The sequence below is a fragment of the Papilio polytes genome, unplaced genomic scaffold, assembly GCF_000836215.1.
Source record: "Papilio polytes unplaced genomic scaffold, Ppol_1.0 DF824102.1, whole genome shotgun sequence".
NCBI lineage: Eukaryota > Metazoa > Arthropoda > Insecta > Lepidoptera > Papilionidae > Papilio > Papilio polytes.
Window position 1 is genome coordinate 4,324,875 of NW_013525102.1, and position 20,138 is coordinate 4,345,012.

Here is a 20,138-nt window from a genome sequence, read left to right on the forward strand (position 1 = left end):
AATCCCTTTCCCTATCTTCCACGTTAATTTTGTAGTTAGATTGACAGTTGTCGTTTCTGTAATCTTATTTTGATACCTATTTTATGTTACTGTAGAACTAAAAATCACAAAAAGTAAATGGATAAAGGAAACTAAAAATTGTCATGAAAATACATTTTATTGGCTTGTCTACAGTAGGAAATTGATTTGACCCAACAAATTCATAAAAAAGTGTCTTAATTAACATTACACATACATGTAAAAAATATCTAAACGGTACAAACAGTTTTACAAAAAAATATTTTGTTTTGTTTCTTGCGTGGTAGACTGTCTATAGCACAAGCAGCGCAATATTCGTATCATTGCCAAAAATGGAACTACAACCGTGACAGCAATGCTAGCCAGGCCAGTAGGCTGGTTTGTAGTAGTAACTATCGACACTCGAAAGCAAACATCCACCAAACTAATGTTCAACTAATTCTCTTAAAATTACATAAATAATTAATATAAAAACAATTGCTAGTTCTTAATTAAAATCACAGTCTTATTTGTCCTGTCTTAATTTTTTCATATTCCTCAGGACCTAAACTAATGTACTTTTCTGATTTTGGGTCCAAGTAGTAGATCTTGTCCTTTATTATAGTTGGATCGTAACCTTCCTTTTGTAAATCCACTTTCTTTAGTTTAAATGTACCTGGAACATAAAACATTGAAAGATATATAGGTTTTATTAAATACATTATACCTATTATACTTTTCAAAATAGTAAAAATACACTTATATTAATACTAGCTTTTGTACGCGACTCCATCTGCTTGGATTTTTTTAAAAAAAGTAATTAACCTATGTGTTCTTCCAGGCTATCCTCTAGATCTATACCAAATTTCATCGAAATCTGTTCAGCCGTTTAGGCTACAAACTTTAACAAACATCCATCCATCCCTCTAAACTTTAGCATTTATCTATACTATTATAATAAAGCGTAAACACACCTTAATTTGTTGCCCAAGATGTCAGCAATTACAGCATATTTGTGATTAATTCTTTTCTTAATAAAAAGCTCTACATTTGCGTCACGCTTTAGGCTATATATTTTAAAACTTATAAACTTAGGGGGTAAATATTTTGGATAAAAAACCCTAATGTGGGAAAGAGACCATAAGTTGCTGCCAACATCAAGGAAGCAAGGTTGTCATCATGTCATGTTATATTGACATTTGCAATTGATAATTTGACAAATGTAAACAATAAAATGAAATTCCGTGCGGATGAAGTCGAGCGGGAACAGCTAGTAATATTATAGTAGTAATATGATTAGTATGATTTACCTGTCATATCGAGGCTGCCCATAACACGAAGAAAGACTGGTCGGGCATATTTTGGCAGATCCCTCGCCATGTCTTTGACCAATCTCTCGAAGTCCAAGCTGCCGTCCGCGTCAACTATACCGCACATTCCCGCTCGCCCTTCCGTGTTAGGAATCTGTGCAATAAATATTATTATAGCTACGTGTACTTATACAACGGACTAAATTAGATTAAAGATAGCCTTTTCACGTCTGATAATAAGAAAGGGAAGTTTTCCGAGTTAGCCATATACGGCGTTATTATAATGTCTAATGGTTTTTATGCTTTTTACCTCTACGCCGTAAACAACAGCGTCTCTTTGATCAGCGACCCTGGAGATGGCGGCTTCCACCTCGGTGGTGCTGACGTTCTCTCCGCGCCAACGGAACGTGTCCCCCGTGCGGTCGCGGAAGTACAGGTAGCCCAGCTCGTCCGCTGTAAGGATATCTCCTACAAAAGCAGATAGAAAAGTCATTAGTAAATCACTAGAACATAACAATTTATCAAAGATGTTTATAAACTACAAATTATTATCACATATTACGTTATGGGAAAATCCATTCATGTTGTTAATGTGGGTGTAAGATTAATGCTATGACCAAATTATTTGATGTCAATGACCGCAATTAAATAATTTGCATGAAAATAGCTAAGAGTGGATTTTGTTTAAAAAAAATTCTCAACGTCGACCTACTTAATAAATAGCAAATTATATGCTATAATTAAAACGATATTTCAAAATTGGTTTTTAATTGATAATGATTGTTACAATTAGCATGGATTATCTTATAACGTCAATTACTTTTTTGTTTTTTTTTTTATTCCTTGCACTAGCTCATAACAATTATTTTGATACAATAGGTAATAACGTAAGCTAAAACGTCATGAATATATTTTTTTATCAGGTAAGGCGATGAACAAAATGCTTAAGTCGTAAATTACCAGGTTTTTCATTTTTTAGCGTTGTAAAATAAGTAGACTTACCAGATATAAATGCCGAGTCGCCATGTTTAAATACATCTCTGACAATTTTCTTTTCAGAAGCCTGTTTATCGACGTATCCGAGGAAAGCTCTCGAAGGATTGCTCGGGTTTATTTTACCAATAAATACTCCTGGTTCATTTGCTTTTGCCAACTACAAATAAAAAAATAACGTGAAAGTGGAATTACTTTAAGGATATTTTTAGGAGAATAAAGTATTTCATGTTATGAATTCTTTTCTTTTAGATATGGACTAATTTTAACTTTACAAACCTGACAGAGACCACGTGAATTTCTTATAGGTTCGCCTGTGTGCTCGTCCACTTTGATAATAGCTATAGGATACACCGCGGGGATTATTCTGGATATGAAACCAATGGCTCCGGTTTTATTGTCGATATTTACTGAAAAGATTAAAATATAATGAGATAAAAAAGAACCCAATATTGAATTAAATGACAAGTTATGGATAACATTTAATTACCAATGTTAGCGTTTCCTTCTGTAGCTCCGTAAAACTCAACCACCTTTTTGATGTTAAATCTGTTAACGAAGTCGGTCCACACCTGAAATAAAAAACATCCTATTTATTTTCATCTCCCTTTTCTGAATGTTGGTACTGGTATGTACAGTGGAGCCCACACTAATAATCACAGTTTATGAAGAAATCATTACTTACAGTAGGCCTCATCCCATTGCCGTAAACCGTGCGTACTTTGTGCTGTTTGTCGGTAGGTTTTGCAGGAGTTGCCAGTATGTAGCGGCACATTTCACCGATGTAGTGTGCAGCCTAAAGAAAACTTTCACTGTACATATAACTCAATATGGTGTAAATAATAAATAAGATATCAATAGAATTTACGAATTTAAAGATTTTTTTTATATTGTGTCTGATCAAATTATTATTTTTATTAACTTAGGAAAGACTTGCGGCATATTCATTACTTAAATTGAAAAAAATTAATAAGCGTACGAACGATGAATTAATTGTACATAAAAACATTAAACTTCCGACGCCACAGTTGTTTTTATGCAATTTGAATTAATTACTTTGTGTACATTTCAACAGACACATTCAAAGTTGTAACAAAAAATTCAATTATATGACTTCACTTACGGTAGCATTAAATTTGATGCAATCAGGGAAATACGCCGAGGCTGAAAACTTGTTCCTTAGAGCGACTGTGCAGCCGAAGATGAACGCCTGGCCCACAGTGATGCAGCCGCCGGCCGAGTGGTACAGCGGCATCGGGCAGTAGATCACGTCTTTTGGAGACAAACCGCCGAGGTAATGAACTCCAGAAGCCATGAACACCATTCTAAAAACATAAAGTTAATTAGAGCTATAAAAATCTGTTAAAAACAATATATTTTAATAAAATTGCAACTTTGTAACCATTCTGCAGTTGCAGTTCCTGCAAACTATAAAAAGGTCAGGCACCTTATACATAAATATTCGTCTTCGGATAACGACATTATTATCTCAAACTTGTGTTCATATCATATCGTGTAGTATAAAGAGTCAAATTATTAAAAATATACCTAGATGGTGATATAACAGCGGCTTTAGGAAGTCCCGTAGTTCCAGAAGTGTAAATATACAGCAACTTTCCATTAAAACCATCGCTGTCAGAGGGAGTCCAGGCAGCTGGCGAGGTGTTCTCCAGAAGTCCCGTGAAATCGTTTGAATCTTCAACAACTTTCACTGCATCGGATGATACGTTCAATGGACGCCGAGTGAACTTTAACAACTTTATAGAGGAGTCCAACTCTTTCTGTATTTCCTGGAACGCTGTAAATATAAACAAAGTTTTTGAACGTAACCTAAAAATTTAGTTGAGGCAAAATTGAAGAAAATGTACCTTGATTCAATATTTGACACATAAAGGTAAAGGTTACCGAAACCATTGCTCTTTAAAGGTCAAGTCGACGATATTTCAACGGACATTTTCGAAAAAGAGGTGAATATTACATATTAGGGCAGGAACATACGTTCGTTTCGTCCAATTTAATTATTATGTATATTCGATCGAGGTGAAGGACCAAGTGTATTGGTAATGTTAATGCAAACAGAAATATACATAGTCCCTTGACCCCTGGGTACTCACGCAACTCACTGGTTTTAGATATTCAAAAAGATTTTTTATAACACAACTGCAAACATGGCTTTTATCGTCGATATTTGTACATAAATTAATGCTTTTAATTATATTTGTTACCTAGATTCTAAATTATTAGAACATAGCGGTGAACCTTTGATAGAGTGTTTCGAGGAAGACTCGCACATTTTATTTATAAAATTTCACATTGTGTTATCTCTTCCTAAAGAACTCAATTCAACGATCGTAAAAACTGCATAAAAATATGGTCAATGTTTTATTAGCAAGGAAACGACAGTAAATAAGTCCTTTTGTTATTATAATTTTTATGTTGAATATGTGAAATACACACGTATGTCATAAACACGTGCAAACAAAATTATAATTATACTTAATGGGCGAGAATTATTCAGCGAGGGATTGAGACAAGCACACAAGTGCAAAAAATTACATAGTAGCTATTAAGTTGTGTTGAAATTGATTACATAAGACTTACCGTCGTCGAACTCGCTACAGTAAATAACAAGGTTGCATTTGGCAACATTGATGGAGTGGAGGAGAGTGTTGCCAGTCTGGTTGGTGTTGATGAGTGGCGCGACCGCCCCCAGCCGCGTAGCGCCCAGCCACAGCGCCGGCATCTCGGGGTAGTTACCCGCCATCACAGCTACCGTGTCCCCGCGCTTCACACCCTTACTCTTCAATGCTGCTGACACCCTCAAACTAAAATCTTCAATCTAAAACACAAAACCGAAATAGTAAATAAGAATTTTAAAATTAATTTTTATGTAAAAAAAACAATTTAATTAAATAATAAAAAAGTTGTTAAATTTTTTACCTGTTTAAAAGTCCATGTCTCGTCTTCGTAGAGGAAGCATGCTTTATCAGGATGTCGCAACACCACGTTATGAAATATTTCAGGCATTGAGAAATTCTTCTTCGAAAACGATCTCGTCAATGATAAAATTTTTAAATAGCAATATAACGCCCTAGAAAACAGAATACGTTAAGAAGAATCTTACATTATTATAAAATAAAGAAGTAATCAATAAGATTTAAATTAACTCACGAGAAATCTCTCTTTGCTGTCCTGAGTGCCACCCAAAGCCATCTCCAATAAAATAAAATGACATAAACTACAAAAATGATAGCGAAGACTTGAAGACTCGTCTGCCAGTCTTGGAATACCCAAGTTGTAGCGCACGCCGCTAACAAAACGCAAATAGCCACGACTATAACCATGACTTTACTCCACGGCACACTAGATGCTAAATATTCTATCCGACCTTTTTCGACGTCTACGGATTGCTTGATCTGTTAACAATACATAAAACAATATTATCAAACAAGCCACGAGCAAAATGTATACAGATACTGCAACACAATTGTTTTGAACTCTTTTGTCAATCCGGTAACTGTTTGATAAGATAACGTTCGCGTTACGATACCAAATGCGCTCATTCGTTTAGGTTTCTTTAATTTATAGATTAACACAGAAACCGTTGATAAAAATAAGGTTAAAAGTTAACCTCATACTAAAAGATTTTTAAGTATTCAAAAATAAGTAACTTGCGACACCAAAACATAATTTTTAAAATTTTAAGTAGTTTTAATTATGTAAGTTTAATTGTGATTTTTAGAAATTTGAGTATAAAATTATATAACTACATTATTTAAATATGACCATTATGTAACGTAAATCATAAAATGTTAGCCTACATATCTAAAGCAAGAATATTTTTCTAAATAAGGTTTTAACAATAAAACCCGAACTGTGCGGGTACCTAAGTTATGTGTGAAATATCATTATAATTGTCTATACCTAACTACTATACATAAACTTAGCTACGTACTGATACTGAATACTGAAACATAAATAAACATCTTTAAATCCAACCAAAACTCGCTGATTTTATTTTAAAATTTTGCGTGTTTTACTGAACATTATTTTGAAATTATTGGCATCCGTTGTTCGAGGAATTATACAGAACAATAAGCCAAGTTAAGTTTACCAGTAACGCAAGTAATGTCGATTATATAATCATACAAAAACGAGTACTAAAAAATTGAGATTTTTTAAATCGTTACCATTGAATTCTGAAGTCACTTATTGTTATGATATAAACTGTACGTAACATAACATGTCAAAGATGCGGATGTTTTTAAAACACGTGCCAATTGAATACAATTATCACGTTAGGAAGGAATAGTTGAAACTTTGTAAAATAAACATTGAGTAACTGAAGTCATCTGTTTGATTTTTACACGTCGCTAATAACTAATTATAATCAAAATACCATCTAGAAACTTTATTTGAATTAAGAAAAATAATACTAAAATAGGTGTTGCCAACTGATGGTCTAGGCTAGTACTTTGGGTACCTACCATTGATATAGTCTTATTCGTAGTTCTTACATCTATTTTACACTAGTAAGCAGACCCCATGATTTCCTCTGGCGACTCCTATAGATACAAGCGAGTTGGAGGGACTGGGTAGGAAGTCATTCTTTCATTCGGACCCATTTCATATGGACTATTAGATGTATATACATAGTTGTACAGAATCTTATTAAGAGATGTCAATACCGGAATACTTGTAAAAACATATTCCTAAGTTTTTTTATAGATTAAGATATAATTGTAGGTATGTGTACAGATGCAGTGAAGTCAAAAAATTTATTGTGGATTTCTATTTTTTGCACAGTACATACCGCAAATTATTACAAGTTATGAAGGTTATTTGCTCTTTATGTTTTTTATCTTTGAATTTTATAAAAGCCACAAAGCGTTACTACTTCATTAGAGAACGTAATTTGTTACAGGTTTTTGTAGTTAATGTAAATCATAATTTTTATAATGTTTATTAGATTGTGTATGCTTCTACAGATGTAGTGATAAATAGATTATTTCTAACTTATCATTATGTGGAATTGGGGTTATTTTAAAAACATGTCATAATCAATCACATAAATGTTATATGTATTTTCGCAAAAATATTGACAATTTCATGTTAGATTTAAGTATGCGGGTTTTCCTGCAGCAAATGGGTTACATTAACGATTAAGTAACACGTTAGTTTTTGTTTCGCGATAGATTATTTTTTTATACAATCCAATAATAGTGATCGTCATTTTGTACAGTTAACGTTTTTTGACGACGACGACGTTTTGTTAACTATTTATCTAACTTAATAGAATCCAAATTTTGTGTTTTTAAATAATATTAACTACACAAAAATACGTAGATTCTAAACATAACTATTACTAACGAATTATCATGTAGGGGGCCACCAAATGGTTTATATTTCAAATTGTCTATTGAATTTGAGGTTAATTTTTTCCAACAAAATACTATAAAGAAAAAAATAATGTTACCGAATATTTTAACGACAGACAAGACAATGTTCACGTGAAATCACAATTTTTGATGAAGGTTCGACTGAAATCTGGTAAATCATAAGATAATACAATTTATCTAATCCTTAAAGATATTAAAATAATATCGTAATATACTAAGGTTAATCGTTTGTCAAATATGCTTTATTAAAGCGATTGTATCTACAAAATATCAAATAATAGTGTAAACAATAATTAATCTAAAACGGAACTAGTAACGACCTATTCATAAGATTATAAGATTTGATATTCCCGACTTAAATATTTAATAAGGGTTTGTTATAGATTTAAAGATATAAAAATAACCTTGAAATATTTATAGTAATTAAATGAATATTTAAATTTTTATCTAGTTATGAAACTCTATCATAAAATTGTAGTGAAATGGTACCTTAAGTGTGTTGTAAATTTTTTGCTTTAAGTGTGCTTTATGACAGAGTTAATGTATTTCAAAGGTCATGTATAAAGTTAACTATATTTCTGCTTGATATGGGACTGAGAGACAAATATGTTCAACCTTATATTTGTTCCGGTTCAAAGAAAAATCACCAAAAGTCTGTGACGATAATGCAAATACTTTGTAAGGGTAACAAACACTTGTAAGATATTTCAAATCACAAAATGTTTCATAGTTATTTGTTATTTTAAAAATAGTGTTGCAGAGAAACGTGAAATTGTAAACCACAGACTACAGCTGAGCTTTCATTTTGGTGAAAGTAACTGTCCACTTTAGTTTTTGTAACTATTATAAAGAATTTTTATAATATCGATTATAACTTTAGACAGGTAATTTTAAACGGGTTAAGCATGAAGACAAATCGTTTTTTTTATTACTCTACATAGGTTCTTGAATTTGTGTTAATCCAAGAAATCCCAAAATAATCTTTGATTACCTTGTTCTTATAAAGTTTATTACTTTTTGATTAGTTCTAACCAGTTTTATATTTTAATAATAACTACATTAGTTAATTAAACGTTGTAACTCGTTCAAAATATGACCTTAAATGTTATTTATTACTCATAAAAATCAGGATTTCCAAAGTAGTTTAGAAATAAAGAACTTATTATTGATTATGTCTACCTCGTCGTGACGTGATACATCTGAAGAATTAAAAAAAAACATTTACATATTAATATAAATTTATAATCAAAAACGTAACTATTGTGTTTATTTTTGTAATGTGTTTTTTTTTATCTTTTGCACTGCGGATGTCACGGTTAATAACATTTTAGATGAAATAAGAATTATACTCCAACATATTTGTTACGACAGAACAATTGTAAACTTAAAACTCTATTTTTTTTATAACACTTATTCAAATAAATACGAATGATAAATCTAATTTGCTATAAGACAAAATCAAGTTATTCAATTAAATGATAGGTAGAGCTGTGAAGACTAGTTAAACTCAATTTAATATTTAGTGTTTACCTTTTGATCGTTTACGTCGGTTTTATTCATGTTGTTGTCGACGCCACCCACATTCGACATAGCTGAAGACGAAGTTATTTCTATTATAAAGTAAATGTGACTTTAGTTTTTTCTGAACATCTTGATTCCAGAATGTACCTGAAAGTAAAGAAATCAGAACATCACTATGTATACAGTACTCGTATATAACTTAGTGAATTCGTTTAATAAAGTATGACTATAGTATGCCATAAGCGCCAATAGCCTAATGGTTCGGACTACCGATCTTGCGGTCAAGGGTTCGAATCCCGCCATTCGACTATTGTCGTGAACCATATCCTAGCACAAGCCTAGAGATTAGTGGGAATGGTTAAAGAAAATATTAGTAAACTAGCTTGCGCCCACGACTCCGTCCGCGCGGAATTAAAAATAACAAAACTGAGTAGCCTATGTGTTCTTCCAGACTATCCTCTACGTCTATGCCAAATTTCATCAAGATCCGTTTCGCTGTTTAGGCTTAACGGATAATCTAACAAACATCCATCCATCCATCTAAATTTTCGTATTTATAATATTAGTATGAAGCATGATTTACAAAAATCTATTTATATTATTACTTAACAAAAAAGGTTTGGTTTTATAAGAACTGGTTAATTTTTAGGTAGTTAAAAGTAAAATGGACGCATCCAAGTGGGTATATTTAAAATAACTGAAAATATAATGAAAGTTGTATTTTCCGTCTTCTGCGGGGCGACAGATGTTGCTCTATGGCACTCTCCTATACGTTACGTATTTTACGAGTTTGCTGCAATTTCATTTTTCAATGTAACTACAACTAGTTTTTCATTTAAATTATCGGAAACATCATATGATTCGACGTCAATGATAAGGATATGTAAAAAATGTGGAATAATAAATCTTAACTTTATTAATGTTATTATTTACGTTTGAAATTTGCGATACGTTTTAAACAAAATCTGGTTTTGTCACATACGGAAGAATTGACGTATTGGTATGACGTAATTATGTGGTCTGGAATAAAAATAACAATCAAATCAACTATTAATCAATAATAAATTCACTATTTTGCAAATTAAGATGGCTTTCTTAATTACAATTCGTTGTGTTAAAATTGTAAAAAAAAATTAATTAGCGAAAGTGACTTGAATAAGATAATCAAGAACAATGAACCGCATTAATGTGTTAGTTACTTCGAAGGGGGTCGAGCCAAGAACTCACGCAATGCCTCTTCAAATGAAAGTAAAAGTCAACGAACTTTGCAGCATACAGCCATGGAAATTACAGCTTATAGCAGTTATAGCATACTTAGGTAAGCGTACTGAAAAACCATTTTAACAATTCATTAATATGAGCCTGGTTTTTGCGACCCATTTAGCAACTATGCGTAAATCTATGCGGTATCGTACTGTAAACTTTATTTTACCTAAAGATACCTAACGTGGAGCAGAGAATTTCTCATTTTCGTTTCTCACTTAACACTACATTATACATCGTACTTTGATTCTTTGATGCACTGCGAGTACCGTAACCGTAAGTTATGTACGAAATGAGTAAGTCATGAATAATTAATATTCCTTTATGCTTGCATCTTAATCATCTTTTGTGTTTCAATAATAATAAATGTCTTTGTGGTAAAACGCTTTATCATTTCTAAAAAGTACACGTTTTCACTTTACACATTGATCGTTGTGCGAATAGAATTTAAAATACATACGTGAATAAATACACTAAAATACAACATACTGCGTTTGTAACAATGACTACAATAGCAAGGTCTTATTACAAGACTTTTAGAATATTAAATAAGAATATACGCGTTGATTTTAAATTAACGTGTCTACGTCATAAATATAACCGTTACATAACATCCATTAATAAAAGCAAAGCTAGTTTGGTACTTGAATATTTGAATGAATCGTTTTTATAGCTTATACGATAAGATAATTTATTTGCACAGTAATCTCTGATTAGAGTCATTGTTGTAGCAAAATAACTATAATATTGTTCATTAATGAAACTTTGTCCACTGTCCGACTTGGACTTAGTTGACAAAAAAAAGGATCAGAAAAAATGAGTTTCGATATTATATAATACTAGTTTTTGCCCGCAACTCCGTCCGAGTGGAATATAAAAAAGAAAAAGTGGCCTGTCTGTTCTTCCAGACTATCCTCTACGTCTATACCGAATTTCATCGAAAACCGTTAAGCAGTTTAGGCTACAAACTCTAACAAATTATCTAAGCTTTCGCATTTATAATATTAGTATGATTTCATAATAGGTAAACGTAGTATTAGAATGAATTAATCTGATTGATTTTAATACAACCTTATGTTAGTCTTGGTGTACAAAAGTTATGCAATATCGAGCTTTTATATTACAAGCTTTTTTTGCAAAGATACGGCCGTCCGGTATAATCTGTATATTCCGATTTGCCAACGTTTATAAACTTAATATAAACGATCCATAACGAAGCGATGAACTGAAACGTGCAAATATGACGCTTTCTTGTCTACAGCGAAGGCAGACGCTTATTGAGTGCAGAGAGAAAGTTACAAGATCTCCGCCGAAGAGAAAGCTCTCTTACGAAATGTCTTTTATTATCGATCGTATACATTTGCAAATTGCAATATTTATGTACATGTTATGATGTCGAGCATTAACCGATTATGAAGAAATTTGAATAAGAATGTAAATATAGGTACAGATTAGTAAAACATAAACATAATTTTTCGATGTAAAAGTGCCATTACTTAAAGTCGATTTCTTTTTTAACTTCCAAGTTCTAGGTAGAACAATCACATTCATGTCCCAGCCATCTAGTCAATTACAAAATATCTATCAGCATTTTTTTTCTAAAATATTTTATGTGTGTTTTACAAAGAAACACATTAACTAAGTACCTACATGTGAATATCGTGAAGTGTTAAAAACCCAAAACATTTGTTCGCTCACCGACAATCTTTTTACTTTGCCGTTCATATAGGAAGCGTCGTTATTTACAACTTAAGGCAAAATAAATATTAATATGCTAATCGGCATGTTCAAATGAAAGATTAGTCACATTTGGCAAACTGCGCGCTTGGCATGCGAGTCGGGTCCTCTCCAGTCAAAGGCAATGGTCAATCAGTCCGTCAAGTACAAGTTATTTATGTGTCACGGTCGATGTTCCATGCTTCAAAGACGATTGAACTTTGCTGTTTATGTATTTTATGAATTAAAATATACTCCACTTAAATCTATGTCGTGTTATTGATAATGTAAATGTTTTTGGCAACGCACTGTGGATGCCCTCTGCCCCACTTCGGTAATATACGATAATAACAAGATGTTTTTGGGCTACACTTATGACGTTTCAGTGTCCTAAGAGTGTAATTGATAAAAAAAAATATTGAAACTCGCTTACGATACAATTATTTAACCACTCGACATTGATTCTGACTTTGTTATTGCAACGCATGTCGGGTTCACCTAAAGTTCAGTAGAAAAATATTTATGTACCTACTTTTTGCGACCAGTTAATTGTAAAATTAACTGGAATATCAAGGCTAAATTACGGTAATAACACATTTTTAACATTGCCTTCCTTGTTCAGCTTACGTGTACTGAGACAAAGGAAGTTGTCGTTATTTTTCTTAACAATTCGATGATGATAATATAATTTAAAGGTGTTGAACAGCGTGTAATATTAACCTTGCATAATTTAATGTTACAAAACCACAAGCTTAAACAGTAATTAAATGACACTCAAGTAATCTTGCCAAAGACTGGGTTAACTGAATGTCTAGATTAGGCTGTGTAGTAGAACAGAACTAAAGCCATAAGGCAATTGCGATGGTTTAAGGAAAGGCAGTGTTTTTATAATAAAATTCAATTCGAATTGAATTCCGTGAAAATGTAGTTAATATCGTTAAATTATTCTTACGTAGAAATATCTTGACGTAAGCCAGGTAGTTGTCTGTACAAACTAGAATAATAATTAGCGGTTAATATTAAGAGGTAAATCGAATAAGCCTATTTAAGATCCCATTGGTACGTCTGCCTACACATTCTTTACTTATACTTAGTTATTTATGTTTTTAATATAACCTCACTATTCCTTTTTACACTTTGGCTATTGCTGGCTATCTCGAAATTCAATTCACCTTTTTACTCAAAGTTAGACGATGACCTCACGTTATTTAATTTAATAACCGATACATTCACTGCAGTGGAAAAAAATGAGTGTTTGTCATTTTCCGTTAGCTGTTGAGTTTTGGTCAGAGTCAAAGGACGCGAGGTAACGTAACCGATAGGTGAAGCGTGCAACAGAATAAATTAGGAACGAATGACAAACGACTCATGCTAGAACTTTCTTGAGACTTAAACCTGCCCTGTAGTACAATAAATAGGCATTTTGTACTAAAATAGAAATTCTCATTTTTATTTAAACGGATACGGAAGGAAACAGTTCGTGAATTAATTACAGAAAACCTCGACCCCTGACAACATAGTGCGAGGTAGTTTTATGTATGCAAATAAGTCCACACCTTAATCACTATAGAGGTTGATAATTTGGATACATTTCCATTTTCACGCGGTCGTTGACCCGGCTCGCTGAATGAGCTACAAATACAACTACTTTCGATCTGAATTTGATAAAGAAATAGGTTTATATCATTTGTTGACCTGAAACTTTGAAACGGAAATATCTTACAAACTATTACTTAATATTTAGTACATTAGTATATTTGTATTTTGTACAGACACCCAAGTATTAAAAATAACATAGTCATGGTTTACAATTAATCGAAGTTACGGAATAGGCTTTTACTTTTTTAACATGTAGACAGATCTACACAAAGGCTTTAGCAAATTTCACTTTACATCTTCGCTTTCTATTCTCGTAATTTTTTATAGAAATTAATTTATGATATAAGATCTTAAGTCATTCGGCATTTTAATAGTTATGAAAAGAATATCATCCATTTAATTTTAAAACAGACTTTATCATGTTTGGGCATATCGTTAATATTAGATTTTTGAATAATTAGAGTCTTTGATCCAAACAAAACCGTCACCAAAGAAAACCGATTTTTTACTGTTTATGATGCGAAATCGAATCGGTAAGTATGAAAACGTAACTTGACGCACAACGAAACGTTAATTACACTTTAGATTAATTGTGTTACGTCCAAAAATCAAAACCTCTGTTTTATTTAATTCCTGGTTTATCAAAATTTCGCGTCGTTTCCTTTTTTGTGGCAGTGTGCAAGAGGCGTAAAGCAGTAGAAGTACGTGAGGAATATTGCGTTTCAAGTCTCAAACTGGTATTAGGATTTAAAAAAATTATACAGTCATTGACATGTATCACCTTGACTACAGAATAAAACCTCTGTTTCGGTATCCTAATAAAAGGTAGCATGTCACATAAATTTTAAATTAATGTTGAAGATTTTTATAAATTCCTACCCAAGGAGACTTATTTAGAAACTTAACCGATTTCCAATACGTGTTTCAAGCCTAAAAACATCGATCATATTTTTTATACTTCTTAATACAAAATCAATGTTTCTATTTTATTTTATCTTCCTGGAGACGATTACGAGTAGACGTTTGATTATGAGTTAAAAAAAATATTATAAAGTTAAGAAAATTGTTTATAATAATTGTTTTTCAATTTTTCCCATAACAGTCTAGTTTATTTTACGATCGTAGTGGGTAACAAAACACAACCTTATGACTTTATATGCGACTGGATCAAAAATTATTGATACGGAAAGAAACAAAATTAGAACAAAGTTGGTAGCATGTTAAGTAGGAGTAGGACTAACCTAAAATTAACTCTTAACCTCAAATGTATTTTAAGTTAATAGTCTGGAGTTCACGCAATGTTAATCTTTGTAGGTCAAAGATCAATCAGTTAGTCTTACCACCACGTTTCTCTACCACTCTCGCTCACAAATACTGTAAATTAACATGTGAGCCGTGAACTAGAATTTACTTTTATTCTTTCAACATAAGTAAACAAGCATTTTATTACTTTTGATCTAACAATGAGAAAAAATATTTCGTTATAACAAGAAAGTATCCAAAATTCAGTACTGTCTTCATTATGGTTGGTCACTTTAAAGTTATATACTTACTTACGTATTATATACTTTTAGTTATATATTTAATACTTATTAAGGATGTTTTAGATTCAAGCCCAAGCTGTTAACTTCGTCTATTAGATGTTTACGCGGTGTAATTGTTAGCAGTTACATTGCATTTCCAACTATAACTAAATTATTTATTAACCAAACCGAAATGACTATTTCTATTACAAATTAATCGAGTTTAAATAATATTTACACTAGTTATGTCAATTTATTTAACTGCTTACATATTTCTGTAATAGAAACATTATCAATTCTTTAATAAAAAACCGGAAATATATAAAAACCATCCAAAAACACTATAACTTAATGTCAAAAGTTCAAGATGAACACAATCATCTTATTCTTATTAAGCTACATAATATATTCTATGATTTATGAGGGTTGAATCGCATATAACAAGAGGAATGTTAATTATGAGTGTGGAAGGGTACACCGGTAGATGTAGACATAGAAAGAGATGGATGTATTGCGTGAAAGGTGACATGATCAAGAACGTAGTGATAACTGAGATGACGGATGATAGAGTAATTTGGAGGACAAAAATCTCTTGCGCCGACCCCAAGTAGTATAACGTAGGATTTACTCGAATGCATACGATACGATACGAATGACACTTTTCATACGATGTTTTTAATGCATTGTTAATTAATTTCTTTAAACTATTTTAACCATATTATTTAATAATCAATTTTTCTTGTAATTATAGAGATCAGGTAAATCTATAAAAACAATTACGTTCATAGATAAATGCGACACTAAAATTATTAAGTGCCATATATGATCACATCGTTTTGTTTATATAAATATTGGAAGCAAATATTATAATCCGAGACCGAATTAATCGTATTTGAAGATGGCACATTAATGATATGCTAAAATGTTTAAACCAAGGTTCTAATATATGCATAGACAAACAAATCAATCGTGATATATGCCAAAAAATAGGTAGGTATAGAAAATGTTGTACAATTCGTTAAAATACAACAAAGAACATGCTAAAAAATAATTTAACTAATTATTAACTAATAACATTTAATTCAAAAAAAATTTAAAGTCATTTCATTATCGAAAAAAATTATCTTCACAAATAACATACCATAGACTACACTTCATTTACCTATCGAACTACAGAACCGTGCTGAAAGCTAGTTCAGTAATTGCTTAACAATAATAAAATTAATATTATCCCTTTATAAATCCTGTATAATGAATTCACATTGAATGCCGGCTGTTGGCATTGTGGCATTGCGACACTGTTATGGGCTGAGGTAATGAGGGGCTCATCATGCGGTAATGACTCTAATACTATTGTATTAACTATTGTGAAAAGACATGACGACCTTGGACGTAATGTCATACATACGTTTAAATACAAATATACTACAGCATAGAATAATAAATATAAACATTAATCTTAATTACTTCTAATCCTCAAATATTAGTTATGATTCTGTCCGATAAACACGAAATTAGGAAACGTAAATACGCTATTCTTCCGTAAATATTCAAAACTTTATCAAAGTACATAAATATAACGATAACTCATATTACGTTACATCGATCTGTACATTATTTAACAACAAATATAATTAATGACACGTATTTTACGTCGAAGATTCTATTCAGAAAATTGATAATAATGAAGTAACGAAGAAAGAAGATTTGCTTGTATTAATGTTAACTCACGACAGTTGTAAAGATGTTTACACGGTTACATGTTTACAAATTACGGTACCAAATGACTTATGTAGGCCATTCATTTCAAAATGTAGAACCATGTTGAGTACTTAGTTTTTGAGGTTATATTGTTGAGAGCTACGGTATCAAAGCCATAACAAATTAAATGAAATTGAAATATACTGCCAACGCTATGAAATACTAGCTTTCGCGCGCAACTCCGTCCGCGTGGAATTACGAAAAATAAAAGTGAGTAGTCTATGTGTTCTTCCAGACTACCATCTACATCTGTACCAAATTTCATCGAAATCCGTTCAGCCGTTTTGGCTACAAACTCTAACAAACTTCCATCCATCCATCTAAACTTTCGCATTTATAATATTAGTATGAAGTATGATTTATGAATTGTCATAACTTTTTTACATTACAATTATAAAAATAAAACCATTTTAACTTTACTTTGTATTTTATGCACAATCTCAGAATCGCGAATTGTAAAAACGTCCTTCACGCGATTTATGATCTTCGTTACCTAACTATTGGCATACTAATGTACATTACAATGTATTTCTAATTTCTATTAACAAAATCTATTTTTGATGTCCATACAATGATTTTCTGTGAGCCAAACACGTAATAAATGTACACTGTAACCAAAGAAAATGCCAAAAAATTAGTAATTAAAAAAAAATCATTACAATAAATAAAAGGGAATCGACATTGTATAGTCGCCATTGAAAATTAAATGTCTACTGCTTGAAGCTGGTGTACAGTGGTCCGTATATAAGTAAATCATCCGTCCATGACAAAATGTTGTAACTCAGGATTTTGAAATACGACGTAGCCAACTCTGACTACAAGATAAATTACTACTTTGCAGAATAGGATTGCTTAAAGCAGCGAAATTAGTATCTACTTGAGATACATACACAAACACATATACATATTTAATGATTAGATATTATCTTAATTGAGAATAATGAATAAAATATGACAGTAAGTAGGTAAAATTAAAACGGATTTTGGTTTTGGAATTTCAATTTACCATAGATAATATAAATTCTTCAGTAAAAAAATTGTTACAAACGTCTGTTAAGTAATATAATAAATTTTATTTAGTAACTAAGGTCTTAACAGAGGTAAAGTCGTTCTCCTCCAAATCAGAAGGGCTGCAATTAATATCCGTAAAAATACTTTTTCTGGGTGCAACGAACTTAATACATTCATAAGATTTCCGAATTCTTTTATATTATTCCAGTCCAGCGATCTAACCCAGTGCTAGATTACAACGGGAAAAATGAAAACTAACTGGAATACATTCTATGGGTGTCACTATGGATTTACATTTTTGTTGCAATCCAGCATGTTATGTCTTCCAGTATTTATCATGCAGTTAATCTATTACTGGACTAATGTAAACTGCGTAATAAATTCATTTTTACCTTTATAATAACACACGAATTAAGTTCATATTTAATCCTTTAAAAACAAACGAAGACGTAACCCTATCATTTAACACTGCATGGTAAAGTAGATAATATCTAAGGTCAACAAAAGTTTAAAATAAAATTATTATCTCAAAAAATATATAACTCATGTAACTGACACGCAGTTATCAATAAAAATGTAATTATGTAAGCATTTCGATAACATGGATAATTAGTACTTTCAGGGGCATATGTGATTAATTTGATAATGCTTTATCCTCTGATATCTTAAAACAAAAAATTTAGATATGAATTCATTTAAGTACTTTAACAAAATATCCGTAAAATGATTTCCTAACTACGAATATATTTTGCTTCCCGATTCATTAATCCCGGAGACCCGGAATAAATAATAAATAGGTGTCACGTAAAGATACCAGGTTTGTGGTGTGTTGACATTATTCATTCTGGGGAAAAACAACAATCATTGCCCTTCAAGCTACTATAAGAAAACAGGAAACTACTTACGTTTAACAAAAAATAAACCTATCTTAAATATCAATAACAGGAGGCATTCTATTTTTTTATTTTGGCGAAACTTTGCTATAGGAACTTTATTTTCCTTTGACCAATATTCAAGAACGAGTTTCTTCTTACAACTAATTTAATTGGAAATTGGAAGATGCATCAGTGGTAAGAAAACAAATGTGGTTAGAATAATTAACTTAATTATTTTCCCATATCGATCGTACAGACTTCAATTTAAACGTTCGTGGTAGCGAAATTAATTATTTCTAGATCAATACAATCGCTGGGTAATTCCCTACGTCTGACCATCGGAATCCAATTGCAGTGGTCGTAGGTAAGCTAGTTACTGTTACAGTTTTAAACTTCAAACATTTTTATTATTTCAGATTAAGTGCAGGTGCACTGACAAAGTTTAATAAACTAAAACGATAAGAAGCTTGCCGAATGTTTCATTACATTCACACCAAATATATTTTAATTTTCCTACATAGGTCGAAAATAAAACGAATAATTTATGTAAAAGTATTGCCAAAAAGTATCTGTCAATTAAAGTTGAAAAATTAAAAGGCCACTAACTTGTAAAAAAAATTAAAAGAAAACTCACCAATTAAGAATCCGATTTTGATTGTTTTCGATTGCAAGAAACGTGACGATTTTTTCGTACGTAAATTCGTAATCAAGAACGCACTGGCACCGCCGGCGACGACGCACGCTGTTGTAGTGAGGTGGTGAACGGATACAGGGCGACCGAAACCCCACCGGCTGCCGCTTGGTGATTGTAATTGATAATCTCGCCGTGGGAGCCGCAAACAAAACGTGCAACTCACAACTGTGCCGACACGCAGAAAAACAATCCGCATACATCCACAATCAACTAGAAAGCACATTAAGACGCATCTCTCCAACGACTATCTCACATTTCTAACTATTCACACAATAATTCCGTAATTTCTCCAATTCATTTGTCTTATTCTTTTACTCTTTTAATTATAATTAATTGACATAAAATTAAGTTGAATTAAAATTAATAAAAACGAGTAACCCCTTTTTGCATAACAGAGCCCTGGATTTTATAGCATTTACTCACGAAGTACATATATAAAAAGTATTAATATACTTGGTATTGTACTATCTGCGATA

General features: G+C 31.7%; 1 protein-coding gene across 1 annotated transcript; it reads right to left on the reverse strand.

Annotated features, from left to right (window-relative positions):
• Positions 1-138: 138 nt before the first annotated feature.
• LOC106099861 (long-chain fatty acid transport protein 4-like) lies at positions 139-19,770 on the reverse strand. Its single transcript, XM_013278539.1, has 14 exons — positions 19,603-19,770; positions 9,230-9,367; positions 5,472-5,716; positions 5,241-5,391; positions 4,902-5,139; positions 3,849-4,098; positions 3,424-3,625; positions 2,986-3,096; positions 2,791-2,872; positions 2,580-2,710; positions 2,310-2,460; positions 1,618-1,775; positions 1,308-1,461; positions 139-673 (listed from the first exon to the last, which is right to left on the reverse strand). The coding sequence occupies exons 2-14, from the start codon at positions 9,287-9,289 to the stop codon at positions 516-518; spliced, it is 2,091 nt and encodes a 696-aa protein (XP_013133993.1). The 5' UTR covers positions 9,290-9,367; positions 19,603-19,770; the 3' UTR covers positions 139-515.
• Between the last annotated feature and the right edge of the window lie 368 nt (positions 19,771-20,138).